The sequence below is a fragment of the Chrysemys picta genome, chromosome 8 (genome assembly GCF_011386835.1).
Source record: "Chrysemys picta bellii isolate R12L10 chromosome 8, ASM1138683v2, whole genome shotgun sequence".
Classification (NCBI taxonomy): Eukaryota; Metazoa; Chordata; order Testudines; family Emydidae; genus Chrysemys; species Chrysemys picta.
In genome coordinates, this window is record NC_088798.1 from 108,951,031 (window position 1) to 108,978,447 (window position 27,417).

The following is a 27,417-nucleotide window of genomic DNA, read 5'->3' on the forward strand; positions in this document are numbered from 1 at the left end:
CCCCTAATGCAGCACTTAGCGTACCTCCTCTTGGACAGCTCCCAGGCAAACTCCCGCTGTTAGCCTCTGCTGTTCGCCACGTCCCAGTCACATTCATCTTTGCTGTCCTGCACCAGAAACCGGCATATTCCAGGGTCCGTGCGCCGTGTCCCTCAAGCCCCTGCCAATCTCTTTGTAAAAGCAGCTTGGAAATTCGATCTGGGCCAGGAGGGAGGGGAAGCGGCCATGTGGCACCAGTGTGCAGCCAGTAGCCCCGTGTCCATATGTTAATGGGGACAGGGCGAGCTCCCTCAGGCAGCCCCGAACTACGGCAGCGGATAGGTCTGGGGGGATCCAGAGGAGTGGGACGAGCAGAGGCTGTGCTACATGGGGCAGGAAGGCAGCACAGATCCCATGCGGAGGGACCCCTGCACCCCTTGTGCACCAGGGAGATGATGGCTGGGGTCAGGGTACAGGTCTCTGCCGCGGAGATCGGGAGGGATGTGGGGTCGCTGTGGGCTATGGCACAGTGGGGCTGTACATGGCCCCAGTGCTGCTGGGGGGAAGTGGTGGGATGTTCCCTTCTCCGCTCCCAAACGCAGGAGCAGCTGGGCACTGGGTAACTGTCTGGGGGCGCCGGGCTCTGCTTCTGGGCTGGGGATTCCTCCTCCCCTCTGCCCCAGGCAAAGCCCTTGAACTCTGGCTTCGCTCTTGGCTCCAGGACTTGCACCACTGAAAATACGGGGATGAGCCTGTTGACTTGTCACCGGCCCTGTGTCAGCCCAGGTCAGCGCCTGGCCGGGTCAAAGCCCCATAGTCCCTCCAGCACAGGGCCTGTGGTCGGGGGAGAAGGGTCGCCTACAGCCCCTTTCATCTCTGTACAGCAAGACTGGGAGTTGCTGAATGCTGCAATAATCAGCAAGAAACACCCCGGGCAAATGTAGGTGAGTGCTGCTTAGCATTATCATTATTAAGTATAGTAATATCGGGAGGAGGGGTCTCAGAGTCTGAGAGGAGATGGGTGCAGGACACGTACCGGGTGTTTGCATGTGCAGTTCTCTGAAAGGAAAGGAGATGGGGGGGAGGAGGAGGTACAATAATACCTGGGGCTGTTGTGCCTGGTCCTGCTATTGCACCTTCTATTCTCTGGCCTGGCCACACAAGAACTCTCTGCTAAGAGCTGATGTGACACTGGAGAGCAGCGTCCGTTCCTTGGCCAGGGGAAATCCAGACAGGGAAAGAATTCAGCTGTGTGTATTCTACTGACCAAGCAGATGGAGCGAGACGGGTACTAACAGGGGGCCACCCCCGAAATGGAGGATGAGCAGAGAATTTGTCTCCACGCATGGATCTGTTGGTGGAACGTGAAAGCAAAATGGATTTAGCTTCCTCCCAGCGCTCGGTCCCATGGAGAACTCAGCATTCTCCGCCATGCTCAAAGCCAAGATTCCCGCCCCTCGCCCTACCAGGAAAGGCAGAGGTACAGAACTGACTCAGCGCTAGATTCTTCGAGGGCAAAGAGGTCAAAACATCTGCTAAGGTCCCCATTACAGGGATGAATTAACGCTGCGCTCTTGGGCCTACCTGTGAGAAGTGAGAGTCAGACAGTTGCTACGTGGGCTACAGACTGGTCAGGAACATTTTGACGAAATGGCTTTCAATAAGGAAATGTATACATGACATTTCTTTTTGGAAAAAGAAATGGAAAAAGCGCTATCAACGCTGTCAAAATGATGAGTTCCGATTTTTCATTTAGAAATGACTTTCCATTTCGAAACTTCCTTTATTTCATTACCACATATTTTAAAACAGTTTTTTTAAAAGGTCAAAATCAAAATGAAACATTTTGAAATTATAGAAAAAAACAAATTGTTCCTTGGGTCTAAATACCGGTGAGAATGGCCATGAACCCGAGTTCCTGCACAACTTTCTCTGTTTTTTGTGTTGATTGATGGGCTGTTTATTCCTGTACTGACACGACTGCTTTACATGTGTGGAGAAAGTAAATAAGGAAGTGTTATTTACTCCTTGTCATAACACAAACATTTTGTTAAGCAGTTTTGTTTTTATCAGGGGGTGTTTTGGGTTTAAGTTTAAAGGAGTTTAAGGAATGTAACATGTATCTATCCCCCCACACTCCCATTCCCCCTGTAAATTCCCTCGCTAAGCTCCCCTGTTAGCCGCTCCTGTTCGCTAGCTCGAGTCATTTCGGGGTGCCCCTTTGTACCAACCTCCCCGTTCTTTGTCTCTGGCGTCTCCCCGCTCCCAGACGCTCCCGAGTCACTGGGACAGGGCGCTGGCTTACAGCAAGCATCAGCATGGTCAGAGATCGGTCAGGCTCCCCCAGGGCAGCCCAGAAGTGAGGCAACTTCCAAACACGTGAAGAGCCAAATGTGGCAGGTTGTTGGTCTGCTGCACAGGGCATCAGCGCAGCTCAGACCCCAGTCAGAGGGACTCCGCAGTCCCCTGTGTGCCATGGAGGAGACGGACGAACTGTGCAGCTCGTGGGTCTCTGGGGGGCGGGTGTGTGTGTGTATCGGAAGGATCAAGGGTTTATTGGTGTGTAGGGTGTGGCGCATGGCATGGATCCACATTCCCACAAGTCCTTGACACCTCCCACCCTGACAAGTAGCCCTGGGCCCTATGTCTGGGTTGGGGATCCCATCCCCTCCAATCCCTTGGTGTGACGTTATTGACATGAACTGTGACTGCATAGATCATTGTTGCAACCAAGGTCCTATCGTTGCACCAAATCTTGTACAAAGGAGGTCCATTAAGGTGTCTATGAAAAGGTTATGATGTGCTGGTTACAATTATGCTATCTGTATGCATGTATCATTTTTGTATTTGAAGTTATAAATATTGGCTCTTTACTTGTCTCTCAATGTGTTTGATTCTTATAGCACCAGTGAAGCATTTGGCCAGCTTATTGAGAAGGGACTCTTCAGATTAAGTGTCCAATCAAGAAACACTTAACTGACAATGAACCTTGGGAGACTCCAATCCACATGAGAAGTCTTCCTGGGAATGTTCAAATTAGCATGTGAGCAATGGCTGCTCTCCTGTAAAGAACCGAGTCATGCATGGACATGTGACTTCCCCAAGTGACTCCAAACTCCATCTTGCTGCTGTGATTTTCCACACTAAGAACAAAAGGGTGTCCTTCCACATGGCAGAGGATATAAAAGGCCCTGGAAACCCCTCCATTCTGTCTTCAATCCGCTTCTAACCTCTGGGGTAACCTTGCTACAAACTGAAGCTCTGAACAAAGGACTGAATGACCCATCCCAGCTGTGGATGTTCCAGAGACTTGATTTGAACCTGCAGTTTATTCCATCACTGCTACAAGCCTGAACCAAGAACTTTGCCATTACTGTATGGAATTGATTCCATTGAACCAGTTCTAGATCTCATCTATATTTCTTTCTTTTTATGAATAAACCTTTAGATTTTAGATTCTAAAGGATTGGCAACAGCGTGATTTGTGGGTAAAATCTGACTTGTATATTGACCTGGGTCTGGAGCTTGGTCCTTTAGGATCGGGAGAACCTTTTTAATTTTACTGGGGTATTGGTTTCCCTGGCCACACAATAGCAGATGTAAAGGTAGCCATCTTACAGCAAAAAAACTTCAGGACCAGACTCCAAAGAGAAACTGCTGAGCTCCAGTTCATTTGCAAATTTGACACCATCAGATCAGGATTAAACAAAGACCGTGAATGGCTATCCAACTACAGAAGCAGTTTCTCCTCCCTTGGTGTTCACACCTCAACTGCTAGCAGAGCACCTCACCCTCCCTGATTGAACTAACCTCATTATCTCCATACTGATTTATACCTGCCTCTGGAGATTTCCATTACTTGCATCTGAAGAAGTGAGGTTCTTACCCACGAAAGCTTATGCTCCCAATACTTCTGTTAGTCTTAAAGGTGCCACAGGACCCTCTGTTGCTTTTTACAGATTCAGACTAACACGGCTACCCCTCTGATACTTGGTTTTCATAACCATTCGTCCCCATAACAAGTGGCCCTGGTGGTGATACTGGGAAATCTGGGGGAATTGCTTGTATGACTTCTAGTTATCCAGTGGGGCGAGACTGAAGTCCTCTCTGTTTGACTGGTTTGGTGCCTTAATAGTAAAGGAACCCCAGGTTTGGGCTGTGACTGGCATGCTCTAAGCAATTTGTCCTGAATTGATACTCTCAGTTGTGTCCCGCCAGAGGCAGCCTCGTTACACCAGGCAAAGCTCTTTTACACGGGCTTTGCTCACGGTCTCGTGATCTGGGCCATGGAGAACACTCAGGTCTGGAAGGGAGTCAGATACAGGGAACATAATAATAAATAATAAAATAATAAGAACGTGTCTGGGGTTGTGTATTGATTTCTCTTGTAGGAAAAGCCATGGCAGGAGGTGATATAATACTTGCCAGTCTGTGGCTCCCTGAATGCCTGTGACTGGTTACTGCACTTTGTGTTCTCATTAACTCCGGTCTGTAAGCTGGGAAGAGCCTCTGTGAGACCCGGGAGAGCAGAGTCCTTCCTTGGAAAGGGGGAAAAAACCACAGAGGTAACGAATTCTGCTGAGTTTGCTTTATTGCACAAACAGGTGGGGAGCGATGCTCTTAGCGGCCTGGAACTGGCGGATGAGACGAGAACGGGACTCCGTGCAGGGATCTGTTAGTGGGAACTAAATGCTAAAGGTCATCTTTTTCCTTGGCCTCATCGTGCGACTTGCATTCTCCATAATGCTCAAAGCAAAGACTTCCAAGGTATTCACTGGAGGGAAAGACAGAGACACAGAACTCAGGGCTGCAACCTTATGGACAACGAGAGCAAAACATCTGTCAAGGCCCCAGTATGTGACATTAACCAGAGCTTATTTGCTGACAGGAAAAATTACACTGAGGAAGTCGACCCAGCCTCTAGGAGGTAAAGACATAGGCGCAGGCAGGGCCTAGAATTACCTCACAATTGTATTTTAGTTTTTGTTAATGGGTCGTTTATTCTGTTACTTACTAGACTGCTTGGCAAAAGAAGCATTTGTTGCCATATGTCTGGCCATCAGTGCCACAAACAGGTTCATACTGCTCGGTGCAGAATTCTGGAGGCTCCTTGTACTCACTGCAGAAACCCTACAAAGAACATTAGTATTGCTATTAGAGTTATTGTCTGCATTTCAGTGGTGCCCCAACGCCCCACTTGCCTCTGAACAGAGAGGGAGGGACACTCCCTGCCCCTGGGAGCTCGCAGTACCTACTCCTGTCTCTTGTCTCCACTGACGTTCTGATGAACCGACTCCCCAATTCCCCTCTCGCTGTCAGGAGGAGCCGAGCCCGTCTCCCTGGTGTAAGAGATGTTTCTGAACCCACAGCACATGGTGTGTGAGCGAAGGGGCATCTCCGTAGGCATCAGATGCTAATCTGACATTACCCAGGGTACAAGCTGGACTGATGAACAGCTGTGTGCCCTTTTACACTGCTTTGCTAGGAAAGCAACCACTCCTATTCCTGCTCACCCACAGCCTCCAGCATGTAAATTACTCTGAGCTGTACGGCATGAGTGCTTTGGCCGGCCACTCTTGAATTACACTGCAGGGAAACACCAGCAAACTTCCAGTCCCAGACTCTCCCCCAGAAATGTGCGTCTTGTAGTGCCCAGCACCCTCCTGGACAATACAAGCTCATATAAAGTCTGTCATTTTATTAATAGAAAATGAAATGCACAAATCCTGTTGTTTCAAATGGAGTTTTCCAAACCCTTCAATCCAAACACACTGCTTTAGATAAAACAATAAAACAAGTTTCTTATCTACAGAAAGATAGATTTTAAGTGATTACAAGTAATGAGGCATCAAAGTCAGAATTGGCTACAAGAAAATAAAAGCAAAACGCCACTAATGCCTGACTTATCAAGCTAAGTGAATTCAAAGCAAAAGGTCTCTTTCACCAAATGCTTCAGCAGTCTTACTGGGTGTCCTTTCCACCAGGACCCCTCCCCCAGTCCCGTGTTACTTTCCTTGTCCTTCAGGTATTGGTGATGTTGTGGGCAGAGAGAAAGGGAGGAGTAACTTGGGGCGTTTGTTCCCCATTCTTATATTTTCCCCTCTTCTTTGAGCATCATCTACAGCTGGGATTCATGCGACAGAAAGTTTGTGGGGATGGGAACCTCCAGCTGTTCCTTTGCCAACAAGTAAATTTCTCGCTCACAACTTTTTTCCTGCCAAAGAATGGCCATGTAACCATGTTAGGGTCACTTTGATTATGTTGAGACCTGGCTGAGGTGTGAGTTTGTCTTTTGTCTCTGGTTTATAGCTGTTTCCCCAGACTGGGAACATGTCTTATAGAGCAGAATCTTATAACTTTACATACAATGTTGCCTCACAGATTTAACAGGACAATAATAATGTTCAGCACATGATGAGTGTTCAAAGATACCTCACAAGGCATACTTTCTAAAAAAGGTATCATAATCTTGTAAAAGGGGTGAACATAGGGGTACAGACTGTCACACCCTGGTCTAAGAGATGCTTCTGAACCTGCATCATATAGAATGTGAGTGAAAGAGAATCTCCACAGGCAGCAGATGCTCATAAATCAAAAACCTCATGCTCTTGTCACACCGTCCCCTCCTCTGCTCTGTCTCAGTTGCTCCCTGTGTCTCCCCCAGGCCCATCACAGACGGACCTGTACAATAGCGTAGGGAATCCATCCCCCTGACCCCATGGCTTACGTCTACTCAGCAGTGAGACACCCCTGGCTAGCTCCGCTCAGCTGACGTGGGCTCGGGCTGTGCAATTGCTGTGTAGACATTCGGGCTTGGGCTGGAGCCTGAGGTTTGGTACCCCACGAGGGGGGAGAGTCCCCGAGCCTGAACATCTACACAGCCATTTTGAGCCCTGCAGCCCACGCCCCCCAAGCTCGAGTCAGCTGATCCGGTCCAGCTATGGACGGGCCTTGGGTCTTTGTTCCAGTGTAGACATACCCATGGGTTCTCAGCCCCAGAGATTCACTCTCCCCTGGCTAGGGCACTGGGTACAGTCTACTTCTGCTCTGAGTCATCAGTTCTAGCGTGTTTCTAACCCAGAGATTGTGGTCCCTGTGATGCTACAAACCAGAGACTGGGGAAAGTGACTATTAATGAACAGGGAGAGTTCGACTTACCGTACCAGCCTGGCCAGCAGCATCTGGAACAAAACATACAGACAGAATGAGACTCTTTCAGATTCTCTCTCCCATTCTGGTGCTGGGGTTATCCATGTCCCTAGTTCTGACCAAGTCTCTCTCTTTACTTCTACTATCTTGGTGGGGGGATCACCTGCAGAGCCCGAGAGGGCCAGTGTGATGGTGTCTGCACAGAGAATGACCGACACTGTCTCCTGGCAACTGATGGCCTGGGCCCCTCCCCTGCACAGGTGCCAACTGAAGGTGTTGGAGAACAAAGAGATCAGGTGGCCTCCTGGCCTGGGAAAGAGACAAAGGCAGAGGAGGTGCTGGAGAGTTTCAGTTGGGAGCTGGCTGGGGAATTGGAGGGAGCCCCAGGACTGGGGTCTAAGCTCCCTGCCCCCCAGAAGGACCTGACTGAGGGGTCCTGGGTGTACCTACAAGCCCTGCTTGGAACTGTGTTCCTGTTGGCCAATAAACCTTCCGTTTTACTGGCTGGCTGAGAGTCCTGGTGCATCGCAGGAAGTGGGGGTGCAGGGCCCTGATTCCCCCACACTCCGTGACAGGAGGTGTCTCCTCTACAGGACCTCACCCTCGCCTTTGGGGCAGATGGGGAGTTTCCTACTTTTCCAGGAACTTCTGAGAAGATCTCAGTGCTATTTGTTTTAACCCTTCTCCTTCTGGATGAAGGGTAACGTATCTATCCACTCAATTCAGTGAAAGGCTTCAGAAAATATTCATGCTGTCAACAAGACTTAATCATAAAAATGCAAAGAAATGTCTTTCTTTCTTTCTTTGGAGTTTCAGGGGGAACAGTTCACCCATGTAGTGGGATCGTGGTTGTCTTAAGCCACCTATAATAAAACAATGCCCACATGATGGTCTCAACTTTTAGCTTCTGAAACACAGGCCTCTGCCATTTGAGCTGAAGAAATAGCTGTTAGTCGCCACCTCCATAATACCCTGATGTTCTTTCAAAACTACACCCAGCCAACAGAGGCCAAAAAATGTCCATTGACATCAGTGGTAGCAGGATTAGACCCCAAACTATCCACAACAAAAGTGGTTAATGGCTTTGCTTTAAAACGCCTTTTATGGAGTTCTGCATTTCAGAGGCATTTCATACCACAGCCACTTTTCTGTCATTCAGTTTTCCTATGCTGCTCTGGTGCTGGCCTCTGACATTGGACTCCAGTTTGTCTTTGTTGTTTCTTGATCTCTCTGTAAGTGTGAGGGGTTTCCTGGTTCTGCTTCTTGGTCCTGCTCATTAGGGGCTCTGATGGGAAACTTGTGATCTGGGTCTTCAGGAGTTAATTTTCAAAAAGCCAACCTAGAGCAACAGGGATTGAATTGTGCCTCGCTGCCTTCGGGAGCAGCCTGCTTTGTCTCTCTCTGTGTTTTGGGCTCTTGTACAATAAGGTTCTGGATTCTGAGAAATCATGTCGTATTATATTGCAAGGATACAGAAAGAGAGTTTTACATTTTACTCTAACATCCATTTGGATGGTATGAACATAACACTGCACACTCCGCCAGGTACCCCACAACAGGCTGTCTGGTCCATTCATTGACACTGCCTGAAAAATACCAGAACACTAAAGGTTGTGTCTCAGCAGCTGTTTTGCAGGATCCAGGATCTCACGGGCAGCCAATAAAACCTCAGCAGCTTTTGACTCTCTCTCTCTCTCTCTCTCCATTATTTGAGTGTCTCTTCCGAGTTAAGCCATAGCACAGAATTACATCAGCAATTACTCAATTCTAATGAGATGTTTCATTCGGAACAGGTCTGACTGTTTGTTAATGAACCTGTATCCAATTGACTAAGATATCAGCCCCACCAGTGAAGATTATCTGTATTAAGGAGCTATGGATAATGGGATCATTCAGCATTACAAGGTAGGGATTTAACCAAAAAAAGCAAGTGTTTGGAGAGGATCTAAATCTTCCAATTTCTCCTTTGGCAATGCCATAGAGCTTGTCATGCTAATAAAGTATCGTTGACTTGAATTAATTCAGGGCATGAAGCAACTCCTAAGTAATACAAGGTAAGAAGAAATTTTTGCTGTGGGAAGCTTCTCTCAGAACTGCCGAGGGCCTTGTACATGGCTCTAAATACACTGGCATAGGCTAGTGTTGGAAACAGAGATTGGGTAGCTGGGTGCCTGGTCTGATCCCGGGTGGGAATTTTTGACTCCTGATGGTAAGGTAACTGGATAAAAAGTGTGAAAAATCCGGACGGGAATGGGGGCTAATAGGCACCTATATAAGAAAAAGCCCCGAATATTGGGATTGTCCCTATAAAATCAGTACATTTGGTCACTGATGGCCTCTTTGTGGAGTTTCATAATAAACAATGACAGGAATTAAAAGTATTTAAACAACTAGATCAAGAATTTTACTGCCAACCACCTCAACCTCAACAAAATAATCAGAAAACAATGAGAACCGTAGACGAGAAGAAATTCAAAAAGAAAGGGGATTCCATGGATGTTTGGTTTCTAGGGGTGAATCTTTAGAGCTGCCTCAGTTTCTGGCAGAGTCAGTGATATCCCAGCTCAGAGAGAACCCCGGGAACAGCCCTTCCGAGCTCTGGGATCCGTGCAGGGAGGTTAGAGCTCCTGGAATCAGCCACTGTGGGGATGTGTGAATCCCTGTATAGATCAGAGTGAGGCTGGCCCCGACCTTTCAGGGGGCAGAGGTATCAGAGCAGGGCTCAGCACAGGTTACAGCAAAAGTGACTCACCTGAGTAGAAGCAGCAAAGTGCCAGAGCGAAGAGCAGAACGGCCCCTGTTATCTTCATGGCGGACGTGGCTGTCTGGTCTGCACTGGGCTCTTGGTGCTCCGCTCCCTCAGTAAACCCCACAGACAGAGCCCCACTATATATAGGGTGTCGGAGAACCCACCTTCATTGTGACATCATCCTAAATAGTCACTCACAACTCCGGCAACCGGAAGCAAAGCTCTTGAGGGGAATGTGAAACTGTAAACAATGTTTCCTCCTCAACAAGATTCCAGGATAAGTTGAAGGAGGTTACAAGTCACATCCTTGATTTGGTGAATAATGGCGTAGTTATGTGGGTTGAGTGCTCACCATGGGGACATGGGCACCCAAACCTGGACATGCCTGTTTGTCATGACTGCGAGTGCAGAACATATTGCTCATGCTGCACGTTAAAGGCACTGACCCAACAGAGCACCTGACATTTACCGTGTTACCAGCCTCTTTCAGCCAGACTCTGCAGTAGGTCCCAGCAGCAGGGGGCAAAGCTGACCGTAAGCGACTGCCATGCTGTCCTGATCTTGCAAGTATTCTGCCCGGAGCCGGTGCCTGGCTTAGTTTAGAGGCGCTAGAGGGCAGGTCTAACTCATTCCACTGGCCTGTGACCCCAAGAAGCCGTTTCCAATGTCGTGAGATTCCAGGATCTTGGTTCTGTCCCTTTCCCCGGCTGTGCGCCCTGCGGCAGCTGCAGTGATGGGGTGACCCAGGAGTTGATTTGACACCTGGAGATCCCCGTGCACAGGTTTAGCCCAGTGTTGACTTGGGGCCCAGCCCTGCACGGTGCTGGGCGCCCTCGCAAGGAGCTGAGAGCTATTTTGGACCAAACCAATCAGCACGGCACCGATCCCAGTCAGAGGGACGCCACAGTCCCCGGTGCCCCCTGGAGGAGATGGACGGAGTGAGCAGCTCATGGGTCTCTGGGTCGTGGGGTATTGGGAGAAACGAAGCTGGGCAGGGGATGGCGCACAATGTGGATCCACATGGCCACACATGCTCCATGAGGAAAAAGAAGGACAAGCCATGTACACCTCCCTCGCCGAAAAGGAGGCCTGGGCCCTGTGTCTGGGTTGGAGAGCTGTCACGGGGTCCCTGGTGTGCTGAGGAGACTAGCGGTTAGCGTCCACTCCCTCGTGGGGCAGTGCCAGAGGAGCCCTGGTGCGCTCACTCCACCGGGCTCCGACCCAGGGACCCAGGAATGGCAGCAGCGTATGGCCTCCAGGAGGGGCCCTCGGAGCTACCTTGCCTGGGTCATTCCTACCACTGCTTCCCTCCCTCAACATCTAGTCATAGAATACCAGGGTTAGAAGGGACCTCAGGAGATCATCTAGTCCAACCCCCTGCTCAAAGCAGGACCAATCCCAACTAAATCATCCCAGCCAGGGCTTTGTCAAGCCTGACCTTAAAAACCTCTAAGGAAGGAGATTCCACCACCTCCCTAGGGAACCCATTCCAGTGCTTCACCACCCTCCTAGGGATATAGTGTTTCCTAATATCCAACCTAGACCTCCCCCACTGCAACTTGAGACCATTACTCCTTGTTCTGTCACCTGGTACCACTGAGAACAGCCGAGCTCCATCCTCTTTGGAACTCCCCTTCAGGTAGTTGAAAGCAGCTATCAAATCCCCCCCTCATTCTTCTCTTCTACAGACTAAATAAGCCCAGTTCCCTCAGCCTCTCCTCATAAGTCATGTGCCGCAGCTCCCTGATCATTTTCGTTGCCCTCTCCTGGATTCTCTCCAATTTGTCCACATCCTCTCTGTAATGTGGGGCCTAAAACTCAACGTAATACTCCAGATGTGGCCTCACCAGTGCTGAATAGAGGGGAATAATCACTTCCCTCAATCTGCTAGCAATGCTTCTATTAATGCAGCCCAATATGCCGTTAGCCTTCTTGGCAACAAGGGCACATTGCTGACTCATATCCAGCTTCTTGTCCACTGTAATTCCCAAGTCCTTTTCTGCAGAACTGCTGCTTAGCCAGTCAGTCTTTAGTCTGTAGCGGTACATGGGATTCTTCCATCCTAAGTGCAGGACTCTGCACTTGTCCTCGTTGAACCTCATCAGATTTATTTTAGCCCAATCTTCCAATTTGTCTAGGTCACTCTGGACCCTATCCCTGCCCTGCAGCATATCTACCTCTCCCCTCAGCTTAGTGTCATCCGCGAACTTGCTGAGAAAAACAAGGAGTCCAGTGGCACCTTAAAGACTAACAGATTTACTTGGGCATAAGCTTTTGTGGGTAAAAAAACCCCACTTCTTCAGATGCATGGAGTGAAAATTACAGATGCAGACATAAATATACTGACACATGAAGAGAAGGGAGTTACCTTACAAGTGGAGAACCAGTGTTAATAGGGCCAATTAATCAGGGTGGATGTGGCCCACTCCCAATGATTGATGAGGATGTTGTGACGCTCTGTACCTCGGGGGAACACCCTACACCCCCATGTTTATCTTCATAAAACGATTGTGTGGTGTCCAATGCAAAGTTTATCATGTCGGATGTCTGCGGAAGGCTCATGATGCACTGAGCATGGTTGTTATAGGGATGTTATAGTCATTGTTACAGTGATGTTATAGGTTATAATTTCATGTACATAGTTATGAGGCTGAAAAATGTGTCCTCATGGCTTAAAGCAAGCCCAGGCAGAAACTCTCCAGGAGCAGAGAGGCAGCTCACACCTCGTCAGGGCATGGATGGGACAAACCCAGCCCAGCCCCACAGGAACAATGGACACTGGCTCATGCAGCAACAAAAGAACCTGTTAGTCCCTGGAGGGAGTCACCCCCTTCCTTGGGGCAGTTTGGGACTGGGATGAGGTAATGCTCACCTGACGCTGAAGGTGGGGGGCAAAGCCAAGAGGAAAGAAAGGACATGATAAAAGGGGGAGATGTTTGTCCTGCTCTTCCTCTCTCTCTTCCTCCTACATCTACAGACACCACCACCAAGCGACTGAAGCTCTGATCAAAAGGGGAGAGCCTGGCTGAAGAGCAGCCAGCTGGTGGTGAGAAGCATCTAAGTTTGTAAGGACATGGAAAGTGTTACGATCAGCTTAGAATGTGTTTTGCATTTATTTCATTTTACCAAATCTGACTTGTTCTGCTTTGACTTATAATCATGTAAATCTACCTCTATAGTTAATAAATCTGTTTGTTTGTTCTACCTGAAGCAGTGCGTTTGGTTTGCAGTGTGTCAGAGACTCCCCTTGGGAGAACAAGCCTGGTACATATCAATTTCTTTGTTAAATTGACGAACTCATATAAGCTTGCAGCGTCGAGTGGGCATAACTAGACACTGCAAGACGGAGCTTCCCAGGGTTGTGTCTGGAACTGGAAATATTGGCTAGTGTCATTCGCTTGCAAGTAGCTAGGAGCAGTTTATGCCAGAGGCCGTGTGTGAACAGCCCAGGAGAGGGGGTTCTCACAGCAGAGCAGGGTAAGGCTGGTTCCCAGAGTCAAGGATTGGAGTGACCGAGCAGATCCCTGGGCCGGATAACACCAGAGGGGATCGTCACAGAGGTGTCAATACCAAGAGAGGGAAAATTGCTTTTGTAGTGAGCCAGCCACTCCCAGTCCCTATTCAAGCCCAAATTAATGGTGTTAAATTTGCAGATGAATTATAGCTCTGCCGTTTCTGTTTGAAGTCTGTAAAAAGCAACAAAGAGTCCTGTGGCACCTTAGAGACTAACAGACATATTGGAGTATAAGCTTTCGTGGGTGAATACCCACTTCATCAGATGCATCTGACGAAGTGGGTATTCACCCACGAAAGCTTATGCTCCAATACGTCTGTTAGTCTATAAGGTGCCACAGGACTCTGTGTCACTTTTTACAGATCCAGACTAACACGGCTACCCCTCTGATCTTTGAAGTCTGTTTTTGAAGTTTTTTTGTTAAAATATGGCTACTTTTAAATCTGTTATTGAAGGTCCAGGGAGATTGAAGTGGCTTTTGTATGTTACCATTCCTGATGTCTGATTTGTGTCCATTTATTCTTTTACTTAAAGACTGTCCGGTTTGGCCAATGTACATGGCAGAGGGGCATTGCTGGCACATGATGGCATATATCACATTGGTAGAAGTGCAGGTGAATGAACCCCTGATGGTGTCGCTAGAGTAGATATGGAGACAGAGTAGGCAATGAGGTTTGCTACAGGGATTGGTTTCTGGGTTAGTGTTTCTGTGGTTTGTAGTTGCTGGTGAATATTTGCTTCAGGTTGGGGGGCTGTCTGTAAGTGAGGACTGGCCTGCCTCCCCAGGTCATAGATTCATAGACTTTAAGGTCAGAAGGGACCATTATGATCATCTGGTCTGACCCCCTGCACGCTGCAGGCCATAAAACCGTCCCCGCCCCTTCCCTGGACTCTGCTGCTGAAGTCCCCAATCCTGTTATTAGTGACCTCAATCGGCAGAGACCCTCCTGCTAGAGATCCCTGCCCCATGCTGCGGAGGAAGGCGAAAAACCTCCAGAGGCTCAGCCAATCTGCCCTGGAGGAAAATTCCTTCCCGACCCCAAATATGGCGATCAGTAAGACCCCGAGCATATAGGCAAGAGTCTCCATCCTGACCCCTTTTAGCCATTATGCTATTTACCTACCATTGCTTGGTTTTCCTTGACAACTATGTTTTACCATTAAACCATTCCCTCCATAAACTTATCTAACTTAATCTTAAAGCCAGACAAATCCCTCGCCCCCACCGTTTCCCTCGGAAGGCCGTTCCAATATTTCACCCCTCTAACGGTCTGTGAGAGTGAGGGATTATTTTCCAGAATAGGTTGTAGATCGTTGATGTGCTGGAGAGGTTTTAGCTGGGGGCTGTACATGATACCCAGTGGTGTTCTGTTATTTTCCTTGTTGGGCCTGGCCTGTACTAGGTGACTTCTGGGTATCCATCTCGCTCTGTCAATCTGTTTCCTCATTTCACCAGGTGGGTATTTTAGTTTTAAGAATGTTTGATAAAGATCTTGTAGGTGTTTGTCTCTGTCTGAGGGGTTGGAGCAAATTCGGTTGTATCTTAGGGCTTGGCTGTAGACAATGGATCGTGTGATGTGTCTTGGATGGAAGCTGGAGGCATGTAGGTACGTATAACGGTCAGTAGGTTTCCGGTATAGGGTGGTGTTTATGTGACCATCACTTATTTTCACTGGGTTGTGAAATCCAGAAAGTGGATCTCTTGTGTGGACTGGTCCAGGCTGAGGTTGATGGTGGGGTGGAAATTATTGAAGTCCAGGTGGAATTCTTCAAGGGCCTCCTTTCCGTGGGTCCATATGATGAAGATGTCATCAATGTAGCGCAAGTAGAGGAGGGGCACTAGGGGACGAGAGCTGAGGAAACGTTATTCTAAGTCAGCCATAAAAATGTTGGCATACTGTGGGGCCATGCGGGTACCCATAGCAGTGCCACTGACTTGAAGGTATAAGTTGTCCCCAAATCTGAAGTGGTTGTGGGTGAGGACAAAGTCACAAAGCTCAGCCACCAGGTGTGCTGTGGCCTCATCAGGGATACTGTTCCTGACAGCTTGTAGTCCATCCTCATGTGGAATATTGGTATAAAGTGCTTCTACATCCATGGTGGCCAGGATGGTGTTTTCAGGAAGAACATCAATGCATTGTAGTTTCCTCAGGAAGTCGGTGGTGTCTCGAAGATAACTGGGAGTGCTGGTAGCGTAGGGTCTGAGGAGAGAGTCCAAATAGCCAGATAATCCTGCTGTAAGAGTGCCAATGCCTGAGATGATGGGGCGTCCAGGGTTTCCGGGTTTATGGCTCTCGGGTAGCAGATAGAATACCCCTGGTCGGGGCTCTGGGAGGGTGTTGGTGTAGATTTGTTCCTGAGTTTCTTGAGCAGATGGTGTAGTTTCTTTTGGTATTCCTCAGTGGGATCAGAGGATAGTGGCCTGTAGAATGTGGTCTTGGAGAGTTGCCTGGCAGCTTCCTGTTCATAATTCGACCTGTTCATTATGACTACAGCACCTCCTTTGTCAGCCCCTTTGAATATAATGTCAGAGTTGTTTCTGAGGCTGTGGATGGCATTGCGTTCTGTACGGCTGAGGTTATGGGACAAGTGATGTTGTTTGTTCACAATTTCAGCCTGTGCACGTCTGCGGAAACACTCTATGTAGAGGTCCAGTCTGTCATTTCGACCGTCAGGAGGAGTCCACGCAGAATTCTTCTTCTTGTAGGGTTGGTAGGAGGGTTCCTGTGGGTCAGTGCACTGTTCAGTGATGTGTTGAAAATATTCCTTGAGTCGGAGACAACGAAAGTAGGCTTCCACATCACCGCAGAACTGTATCATGTGCGTGGGGGAGGTGGGGCAGAAAGAGAGTCCCCGAGATAGGACAGACTCTTCCGCCGGGCTAAGTGTGTGGTTGGCTAGATTAATAATATTGTTGGGTGAGTTAAGGGTACTACTGTTGTAGCCCCCTGTGGCATGTAGGAGTTTAGATAGTTTACTGTCCTTCTTCCTCTGTAGAGAAGTGAAGTGTGTGTTGTAAATGGCTTGTCTTGTTTTTGTAAAGTCCAGCCACGTGGAAGTTTGTGTGGAAGGCTGGTATTGTGTGAGAGTCTCCAGTTCTGAGAGCTCAGTCTTGATCTTCTCCTGTTTGCTGTACTGACTGCTGATCAGGTGGTTTCTCAGTTTCCATTTCCATTTCATACGGCTAAATTCAGTGCCTTGCATGGTGTCAAGTATCAGGGGGAGCCGTGTTAGTCTGGATCCACAAAAACGAGGAGTCCAGGGGCACCTTAAAGACTAACAGATTTATTTGGGCATAAGCTTTTATGGGTAAAAAGCCAACTTCTTCAGATGCATGGAGTGAAAATTACAGATACAGGCACAAATATACTGACACATGAAGAGAAGGGAGTTACCTCACAAATGGAGAACCAGTGTTGACAAGGCCAAATCAGTCAGGGTGGATGTGGTCCACTCCCAATAATTGATGAGGAGGTGTCAATACCAAGAGAGGGAAAATTGCTTTTGTAGTGAGCCAGCCACTCCCAGTCCCTGTTCAAGCCCAAATTAATGGTGCTAAGTTTGCAAATGAATTGTAACTCTGCAGTTTCTTGGAAGTCTGTTTTTGAATTTTGTTTGTTGAAGGATGGCTACTTTTAAATCTGTTATTGAATGTTCAGGGAGATTGAAGTGTTGTCCTGTTGGTTTTTGTATGTTACTATTCCTGATGTCTGATTTGTGTCCCTTTATTCTTATTAATTATTATTATTAGCATTTATTAACAGACTTCAAAGAGAAACTGCAGAGCTACAATTCATTTGCAAATGTTGAATATGTTAATGGGCACAGGGCGAGCTCCCTCAGGCAGCCCCGAGCTACGGCAGCGGATAGGTCTGGTGGGATCCAGGGGAGCGGGACGAGCAGAGGCTGTGCTGCATGGGGCAGGAAGGCAGCACAGATCCCATGCGGAGGGACCCCTGCACCCCTTGTGCACCAGGGAGATCATGGCTGGGGTAGGGTACAGGTCTCTGCCGCGGGGATCGGGAGGGATGTGGGATCGCTGTGGGCTATGGCACAGTGGGGCTGTACATGGCCCCAGTGCTGCTGGGGGGAAGTGGTGGGATGTTCCCTTCTCCGCTCCCAAACGCAGGAGCAGCTGTGCACTGGGTAACTGTCTGGGGGCGCCGGGCTCTGCTTCTGGGCTGGGGATTCCTCCTCCCCTCTGCCCCAGGCAAAGCCCTTGAACTCTGGCTTCGCTCTTGGCTCCAGGACTTGCACCATTGAAAATATGGGTATGAATCTGCTGACTCGTCACTGGGCCCTGTGACAGCCCAGGTCAGTGCCTGGCTGGTTCAGAGCCCCATAGTCCCTCCAGCACAGGGCCTGTGGTCGGGGGAGAAGGTCGCCTACAGCCCCTTTCATCTCTGTACAGCAATGCTGGGAGTTGCTGAATCCTGCAATAATCAACAACAAATACCCCTGGAAAATATAGGTGAGTGCTACTTAGTATTATCATTATTAAGCATAGTAATATCGGGTCGGGTGGGGGGAGTCTCAGAGTCGGAGAGGAGATGGGCATGCAAACAATAACGGGGAAGACGTGGTGGCCCAGGCTTCAGCAGGGCTAGCAACATGAGGACGTCTTAATGGGTGAGGAGCCATGTCCCTCTCCCTTCAGAGTTCAGATTTAAGCTCACAATCTCCTTGCAATTCACCATGCTTAAAGTCTGACTTTAACATAAGAACGGCCACACTGGGTCAGACCAAAGATCCATCTGGCCCAGTATCCTGTCTGCCGACAGCGGCCAATACCAGGTGCCCCAGCAGGAATGAACAGAACAGGGAATCATCAAGTGATCCATCCCCTGTCGCCCATTCCCAGCTGCTGGCAAACAGAGGCTAGGGACACCATCCCTGCCCAGCCTGGCTAATAGCCATTGATGGACCTATCCTCCATGAATTTATCTAGTTCTTTTTTGAACCCTGTTATAGTCTTGGCCGTCACTACATCCTCTGGCAAGGAGTTCCACAGGTTGACTGTGTCTTGTGTGAAAAAATATTTCCTTTTGTTTGTTTTAAACCTGCTGCCTATTAATTTCATTTGGTGACCTCTAGTTTTTGTGTTATGAGGAGTAAATAACACTTCCTTAATTACTTTCTCCATACCAATCTTGATTTTATAGACCTCTATCATATCCTCCCTTAGTTGTCTTTTTTCCAAGCTGAAAAGTCCCAGTCTTATTAATCGCTCCTCATATGGCAGATGCTCCATACCCCTAATCATTTTGTTGCCCTTTTCTGAACCTTTTCCAAGTCCAATGTATCTTTTTTGAGATCAGGCGATCACATCTGCACACAGTATTCAAGATGTGGGCATACCATGGATTCATATAGAAGCAATATAATATATAAGCACTTTAAAAACCTGTCACTTTTTAGCGGTCTCCCATTGCATGATGTAATTAAATGAGACTTTTTCTCATTTGACTGTTTCTCATCAGATCCTACCTGTATTTTATCATCATCTTCCATCTTCTCCTCCTTACTAGGACATAGACAATCTCCATTAGCAGATCCTCCCCTAAGGGATGTCTCTGTCCGAACCACGGGCTCCTCCGCACCTGTGGGCTTTCCCCCAGCCCTTAGTTTTAAAACGGCTCTAAAACCTTTTTAATGTTAAGTGGTAGCAATCTGGCTCCATTTGGTTTAGCATTTCAGAGAATGCTACCATGGTCCTGGACTTACCTAATAGCCTAAATTTGGCCTCCAGGACCTCTCTCCTATCCCTCCCTCTTTCACTGGTACCTACATGTACCACAACCCCTGGCTCCTCCCCAGCACTACACATAAGCCTGTCTATATGTCTCGAGAGATCCGCAACCTTCTCACCAGGCAGGCAAGTCACCATGCGGTTCTCCCGGTCATCGCAAACCCAGCTATCCATAAAAAGCAACAGAGTCCTGTGGCACCTTAAAGACTAACGGATGTATTGGCCTGCGTCTGACGCAGTGGGCATTCACCCACGAAAGCTTATGCTCCAATACATCTGTTAGTCTTTAAGGTGCCACAGGACTCTTTGTTGCTTTTTACAGATCCAGACTAACACGGCTACCCCTGATACCAGCTATCTATGTTTCTAATGATCGAAGCTCCCATTACTAATACCTGTCTCTTCCGAATAACTGGAGTTCGCTCCCCTGGAGAGGTATCATCAGTGCGAGGGGATACATACCATGAGATCGTCTGGAAGGAGGGTCCCAACTGTGGGATTGTTTCCCTCTGCTCCAGTTGGATGTTCTCCTTCCCTGAGACTTTCATCCTCCTCAACAGCACAGAGGCTGTCAGACCAGGGGTGGGACCATTCTACTGTGTCCCGGAAAGTCTCATCTGTGTCCCTCTCTGTCTCCCTTAGCGCCTCTAGCTCAGTCACCCTGGTCTCCAAAGCCCGTACACGGTCTCTGAGGGCCAGGGGCTCCTTGCACCGAGTGCACACATACGTCACCCGCCCACAGGGCAGGTAATCAGACATGCTGCATTGGGTGCAATAAACTGGATAGCCCCCTGTAAGAGGATCCGGACTCACCCCTGCAGCGCCTCCTGCTGGTCGTCCAGGGAATTCGCTCACCAGTCTCTGGAGCGCCCTCTGCAGGCCGGTGATCCGCCTTGTCCTCTGCACTGGCCCCCGTGTCCCTCCCAGGACCCCGGTGCCCCTTGCCCTGGGTGCTGCCCCCTGGCAATACCCACACACGCTGGTTCTTCCCTCCCAGGGGAACCTCCACCCACTAACCCCACCTCACCTCAGGATAAGGCCACTGCCAGTCACCAACTAGCCCCCACGCTCTGGGGCAGACTGCAGTATAGGCCACTCATCATCAGCAAGGTTGGGTTTGGACCTGCTGCCTTGGCCTAGCCCTGGGCTGCCCTCTGCAACCCCCAATACCCCTTGGCCTATTACCAGGCCACAGCCTGGGGCTATCCAGGCTGGAGCTCCCCAGCTCCTCAGCCTTTCCCCAGCCCTGCTCCACTACAGGTACCCTGTCTAGCTCCCTACAGCCAGCCCCTTCTCTCCCTGAAGGCAGAGAGAGACTCGTGGGCTCCTGGCTCCCAGCCTCTTTATCCAGGCCAGCTGGGGCCTGATTGGGGCGTGGCCCTGCCGTGGCTACTTCCCCAATCAGCCCAGCTTTTAGAGCTGCAGACCTCTGCCAGGGCTGTTTTAAACCCCTCAGGCGGGAGCGGGGTAACCACCCCGCTACACCCCCACTCTGTTGCTGGACTGCTGCCTGCATTCTCCTTTTACTCCTAAAGCTTGTTCCTTTCTTGAGGTTTTGTTTGTATCAGGGGGTGTTTTGGGTTTAAGTTTAAAGGAGTTTAAGGAATGTAACGTGTATCTATCCCCCCACACTCCCACTCCCCCTGTAAATTCCCTCGCTAAGCTCCCCTGTTAGCCGCTCCTGTTCGCTAGCTCGAGTCATTTCGGGGTGCCCCTTTGTACCAACCTCCCCGTTCTTTGTCTCTGGCGTCTCCCCGCTCCCAGACGCTCCCGAGTCACTGGGACAGGGCGCTGGCTTACAGCAAGCATCAGCATGGTCAGAGATCGGTCAGGCTCCCCCAGGGCAGCCCAGAAGTGAGGCAGCTTCCAAGCACGTGAAGAGCCAAATGTGGCAGGTTGCTGGTCTGCTGCACAGGGCATCAGCGCAGCTCGGACCCCAGTCAGAGGGACTCCGCAGTCCCCTGTGTGCCATGGAGGAGACGGACAGACTGTGCAGCTCGTGGGTCTCTGGGATACGGGGGGCTGTATTAGAAGGATCAAGGGTTTGTTGGTGTGTAGGGTGTGGCGCACGGCACGGATCCACATTCCCACAAGCCCTTTACACCTCCTACCCCGACAAGTAGCCCTGGGCCTTATATACCACCCCTCCAATCCCTTTGTTTTCTCCCAGGCACGGGAGAGCAGAGTCCCTCCTTGGAAAGGGGAAAAAACCACAGAGGTAACGAATTCTGCTGAGTTTGCTTTATTGCACAGACAGGTGGGGAGTCAGCGATGCTGTCAGGAGCCCTGCAAATGGAGGATGAGACGAGACTGTGGCTCCATGCAGGGATCTGCTGGTGGGAACTAAATGCTAAAGGTCTTCTCTTTCCTTGGCCTCGTCTTGCGACTTGCATTCTCCATAATGCGCAAAGCAAAGACTTCCAAGGTATTCACTGGAGGGAAAGACAGAGACACAGAACTCAGGGCTGCAATCCTTATGGACAGTGAGAGCAAAGCATTTGTCAAGGCCCCAGTATGTGACATTAACCAGAGCTTATTGGCTGACAGGAAAAATTACACTGAGATAGTCGACCCAGCCTCTAGGAGGTAAAGACACAGACGCAGGCAGGGCCTTGAATTACCTCACAATTGTATTTTAGTTTTTGTTAATGGGCCGTTTATTCTGATACTTACTAGACTGATGAACAAAAGTCACATTTGTTGCCATATGTCTGGCCATCAGTGCCACAGATAGGGTTGTATTCCCTGGTGCAGCCTTTCGGAGGCTCCTTGTACTCACTGCAGAAACCCTACAAAGAACATTAGTGTTGCTATTAGAGTTATTGTCTGCATTTCAGTGGTGCCCCAACGCCCCACTTGCCTCTGAACAGAGAGGGAGGGACACTCCCTGCCCCTGGGAGCTCGCAGTACCTACTCCTGTCCCTTGTCTCCACTGACGTTCTGATGAACCGACTCCCCAATTCCCCTCTCTCTGTCAGGAGGAGCCGAGCCTGTCTCCCTGGTGTAAGAGATGTTTCTGAACCCACAGCACATGGTGTGTGAGCGAAGGGGCATCTCCGTAGGCATCAGATGCTAATCTGACATTACCCAGGGTACAAGCTGGACTGATGAACAGCTGTGGGCCCTTTTACACTGCTTTGCTAGGAAAGCAACCACTCCTGTTCCTGCTCACCCACAGCCTCCAGCATGTAAATTACTCTGAGCTGTACGGCATGAGTGCTTTGGCCGGCCACTCTTGAATTACACTGCAGGGAAACACCAGCAAACTTCCAGTCCCAGACTCTCTCCCAGAAATGTGTGTCTTGTAGTGCCCAGCACCCTCCTGGACAATACAAGCTCATATAAAGTCTGTCATTTTATTAATAGAAAATGAAATGCACAAATCCTGTTGTCTCAAATGGAGTTTTCCAAACACTTCAATCCAAACACACTGCTTTAGATAAAACAATAAAACAAGTTTCTTATCTACAGAAAGATAGATTTTAAGTGATTACAAGTAACGAGGCATCAAAGTCAGAATTGGGTACAAGAAAATAAAAGCAAAACACCACTAATGCTTGACTTATCAAGCTAAGTGAATTCAAAGCAAAAGGTCTCTTTCACCAAATGCTTCAGCAGTCTTACTGGGTGTCCTTTCCACCAGGACCCCTCCCCCAGTCCCATGTTACTTTCCTTGTCCTTCAGGTGTTGGTTTTGTCGTGGGCAGAGAGAAAGGGAGGAGTAACTTGGGGCGTTTGTTCCCCATTCTTATATTTCCCCCTCTTCTTTGAGCATCATCTCCAGCTGGGATTCATGCGACAGAAAGTTTGTGGGGATGGGAACCTCCAGCTGTTCCTTTGCCAACAAGTAACTTTCTTGCTCACAACTTTTTACCTGCCAAAGAATGGCCACATAACCACATGATGGTCCATTTGATTATGTTGAGACCGGGCTGAGGCATCAGTTTGTCTTTTGTCTCTCATTTATGGCTGTTCTCCCAGACTGGGTACATGTCTTATAGAGTAGAATCTTATAACTTTACATACAATGTTGCCTCACATACTTAACAGGACAATAATGTTCAGCACATTATGAGTTTTCAAATGATACCTCACAAGGCATTCTTTGTACAAAATTTATCATAGTCTTGTAAAAGGGATGAATATAGGGGTACATACTGTCATACCCGGTCTAAGAGATGCTTCTGAACCCGCATCGTATAGAGTGTGAGTGAAAGAGCATCTCCACAGGCAGCAGATGTTCAAATATAAAAACCCTCATGGGGGAGGGTCCCAGAGCCCGAACATCTACACAGCCATTTTTAGCCTGCAGCCCACGCCCCCCAAGCTCAAGTCAGCTGATCCGGTCCAGCCCTGGACGGGCCCTGGGTCTTTGTTCCAGTGTAGACGTACCCATGGGTTCTCAGCCCCAGAAATTCACTCTCCGCTGGCTAGGGCACTGGGTACAGTCTACTTCTGCTCTGAGTCATGTGCTTTCATAGGTTTCTAACCAGAAATCTCTAAAACCAGAGATTGGGGAAAGTGACTATTAATGAACAGGGAGAGTTCGACTTACCTTACCAGCCTGGCCAGCAGCATCTGGAACAAAACAGAATGAGATTGTTTCAGATTCTCTCTCCCATCCTCGTGCTGGGGTTATTGATGTCCCTAGTTCTGACCAAGTCTTTCTCTTTACTTTTATACAGAGCCTTTTCAAATGTTCTGGTACGGGGTTGTGCCACTAGGGATGTCAACTCTTGTACCACCTGTATTCACTGAATTGAGATCACAAAGGAGGAACGGGCAAACATTCTTGGTGCTTTCCATAGTGATCCTATTCTAGGCAGGTGTCTCCTCTACAGGACCTCACCCTCGCCTTTGGGGGAGGTGGGGAGTTTCCTACTTTTCCAGGAACTTCTGAGAAGATCTCAGTGCTATTTGTTTTAACCCTTCTCCTTCTGGATGAAGGGTAACATTGTATCTACTCATTAAATTCAGTGAAAGGGTTCAGAAAACATTCATGTTGTCAGCAAGACAATCATAAAAATGCAAAGAAATGTCTTTTTTCTTTCTTTAGAGTTTCATGGTCGATCAGTTCAACCATATAGCGGGATCATGGCTGTGTTAAGCCACCCATAATAAAACAACATCCACAGGTTGATCACATCTTTAGCTTTTGAAACACAGGCCCCTGCCATTTGAGCTGAAGAAATCGCTCTGTTAGCTGCCATAATACTCTGATGTTCTTTCAAAACTACACCCAGCCAACAGAGGCCAAAAAATGTCCATTGACACCAGTGGTAGCAGGATTAGACCCCAAACTATCCACAACAAAAGTGGTTAATGGCTTTGCTTTAAAACGCCTGTTATGGAGTACTGCATTTCAGAGGCATTTCATACCACAGCCACTTTTCTGTCATTCGGTTCACCTGTTCTCAACAGGCTGTCTGGTCCATTCATTGACACTGTCTGGTGCTGGCCTCTGACATTGGACTTCACTTCAGGTATCTTTGTTGTTCCCTGATCTCTCTGTAAGTGTGAGGGGTTTCCTGGTTTTGCTTCTTGAGCCTGCTCATTAGAGGCTCTGTTGGGAAACTTGTGATCTGGGTATTCAGGAGTTAATTTTCAAAAAGCCAACCTAGAGCACTAGGGATTGAATTGTGCCTCGCTGCCTTCGGGAGCAGCCTGCTTTGTCTCTCTCTGTGTTTTGGGTTCTTGTACATTAAGGTTCTGGATTCTGAGAAATCATGTCGTATTATATTACAAGGATACAGAAAGAGAGTTTTACATTTTACTCTAACATCCATTTGGATGGTATGAACATAACACTGCACACTCCGCCAGGTACCCCACAACAGGCTGTCTGGTCCATTCATTGCCTCTGTCTGAAAAATACCAGAACACTAAAGGTTGTGTCTCAGCAGCTGTTTTGCAGGATCCAGGATCTCACGGGCAGCCAATAAAACCTCAGCAGCTTTTGACTCTCTCTCTCTCTCTCCATTATTTGAGTGTCTCTTCCGAGTCAAGCCATAGCACAGAATTACATCAGCAATTACTCAATTCTAATGCGATGTTTCATTCGGAACAGGTCTGACTGTTTGTTAATGAACTTAACAATCCAATTGACTAAGATATCAGTCCCCCAAGTGAAGATTATCTGTATTAAGGAGCTCTGGATAACGGGATCATTCAGCATTACAAGGTAGGGATTTAACCAAAAAAAGCAAGTGTTTGGAGAGGATCTAAATCTTCTAATTTCTACTTTGGCAATGCCATAGAGCTTGTCATGCTAATAAAGTATCGTTGACTTGAATTAATTCAGGGCATGAAGCAACTCCTAAGTAATACAAGGTAAGAAGAAATTTTTGCTGTGGGAAGCTTCTCTCAGAACTGCCGAGGGCCTTGTACATCGCTCTAAATACACTGGCATAGGCTAGTGTTGGAAACAGAGATTGGGTAGCTGGGTGCCTGGTCTGATCCCGAGTGGGAATTTTTGATTCTTGATGCTAAGGTGACTAGATAAAAAGTGTGAAAAATCCGGACGGGAATGGGGGCTAATAGGCACCTATATAAGAAAAAGCCCCGAATATTGGGATTGTCCCTATAAAATCAGTACATTTGGTCACCGTACCTGATGGCCTCTTTGTGGAGTTTCATAATAAACAATGACAGGAATTAAAATTATTTAAACAACTGGATCAAGAATTTTACTGCCAACCACCTCAACCTCAACAAAATAATCAGAAAACAACCAGAACGGTAAATGAGAAGAAATTCAGAAAGAAAGGGGATTCCATGGATGTTTGGTTTCTAGGAGCTGTGAATCAGTTTCTGGCAGAGTCAGTGATATCCCAGCCCAGAGAGAACCCCGGGAACAGCCCTTCCGAGCTCTGGGATCGGTGCAGGGAGGTTAGAGCTCCTACAATCAGCTCAATGTCCAGGCTGTGCAGTGGCATCTCAGAAATAAACCAGCTGCTCCTGGAATCAGCCACTGTGGGGATGTGCGAACCCCTGTATAGATCAGAGTGAGGCTGGCCCCGACCTTTCAGGGGGCAGAGGTATCAGAGCAGGGCTCAGCACAGGCTACAATAAAAGTGACTCACCCGAGTAGAAGCAGCAAAGTGCCAGAGCGAAGAGCAGAATGGCCCCTGTTATCTTCATGGCGGACGTGGCTGTCTGGTCTGCACTGGGCTCTTGGTGCTCTGCTCCCTCAGTAAACCCCACAGACAGAGCCCCACTATATATAGGGTGTCGGAGAACCCACCTTCATTGTGACATCATCCTAAATAGTCACTCACAACTCCGGCAACCGGAAGCAAAGCTCTCGAGGGGAATGCCAAGCTGTGAACAATGTTTCCTCCACAAGAAGTTTCCAGGATAAGTTGGAGGAGGTTACAAGTCACACCCTTGATTTGGTGAATAATGGCGTAGTTATGTGGGCTGAGTGCTCACCATGGTGCACATGGGCACCCAAACCTGGATATGCCTGTTTGTCATGACTGCGAGTGCAGAACATATTGCTCATGGTGCACGTTAAAGGCACTGACCCAACCAAGCACCTGATACTTACTGTTTTACCAGCCTCTTTTGGCCAGACTCTGCAGTAGGTCCCAGCAGCAGGGGTGTGGTGCGGTGAGACTCACCGGCACAGCACCTCCTGCTGGTTGTCTCGGGAATTAGCTCTTCCAGCCCAGAGTGCCCTCTGCCGGCTGATGTCTCGCCTGCCACTGGCCCCCGTGTCCCTCCTGGACCCCGGTGCCCTTTGCCAGGGGTTCTCCCACCACAGCAACCCACAATCTGGGTCTCCCCACCAAGGGAACCCCCAATGCCCTATCTCCACCTCACCTCAGTGGCTACTGCCAGTCTCCATCTAGTCCCCACTCACTGGGGAAGATGCAGTCTGTTAACCACTCCTCATCGGCCAGGGGGGTTGGATCAACTGCCTCTGCCTATCTCTGGGCTGCCCCCTGCAGCCCTAGTGCCCTTTTGTGGGTCCTTAACTCAGCCTGCAGCCTGGGGCTTTGCTAGGCGGGAGCTCCCGAGCTCCCTCTGCCCTTCCCCAGCACTGCTCCGCCCTAGGTCCCCTCCTCAGCTCCCAGGCAGCCAGGGTCCTTCTCTCTCAAGAGGCTAGAGAGAGAGTCTGTCTCAGTCTCTAGCCCTTAGCCTCTTATAGGGCCAACTGTGGTCTGATTGGGGCGTGGCCCCAGCTGTGGCTGCTTCCCCCAATCAGCCCAGCTTTTCCCCCGCTGCAACCCTCTCCCAGGGTTGTTTTAAGCCCTCCAGGGCAGGAGCGGGGTGA

At 48.9% G+C, this 27,417-nt stretch overlaps 2 protein-coding genes across 2 annotated transcripts; both read right to left on the reverse strand.

Moving 5' to 3' along the window:
* Nucleotides 1-4,552: 4,552 nt before the first annotated feature.
* Nucleotides 4,553-10,396, reverse strand: LOC135973312 (ovomucoid-like). Its single transcript, XM_065556050.1, has 4 exons — nt 9,881-10,396; nt 7,138-7,160; nt 4,994-5,109; nt 4,553-4,753 (listed from the first exon to the last, which is right to left on the reverse strand). The coding sequence occupies exons 1-4, from the start codon at nt 9,936-9,938 to the stop codon at nt 4,672-4,674; spliced, it is 279 nt and encodes a 92-aa protein (XP_065412122.1). The 5' UTR covers nt 9,939-10,396; the 3' UTR covers nt 4,553-4,671.
* Nucleotides 10,397-21,366: 10,970 nt separating this feature from the next.
* LOC135973313 (ovomucoid-like) lies at nt 21,367-26,467 on the reverse strand. Its single transcript, XM_065556051.1, has 4 exons — nt 26,222-26,467; nt 23,695-23,717; nt 21,814-21,929; nt 21,367-21,572 (listed from the first exon to the last, which is right to left on the reverse strand). The coding sequence occupies exons 1-4, from the start codon at nt 26,277-26,279 to the stop codon at nt 21,491-21,493; spliced, it is 279 nt and encodes a 92-aa protein (XP_065412123.1). The 5' UTR covers nt 26,280-26,467; the 3' UTR covers nt 21,367-21,490.
* Between the last annotated feature and the right edge of the window lie 950 nt (nt 26,468-27,417).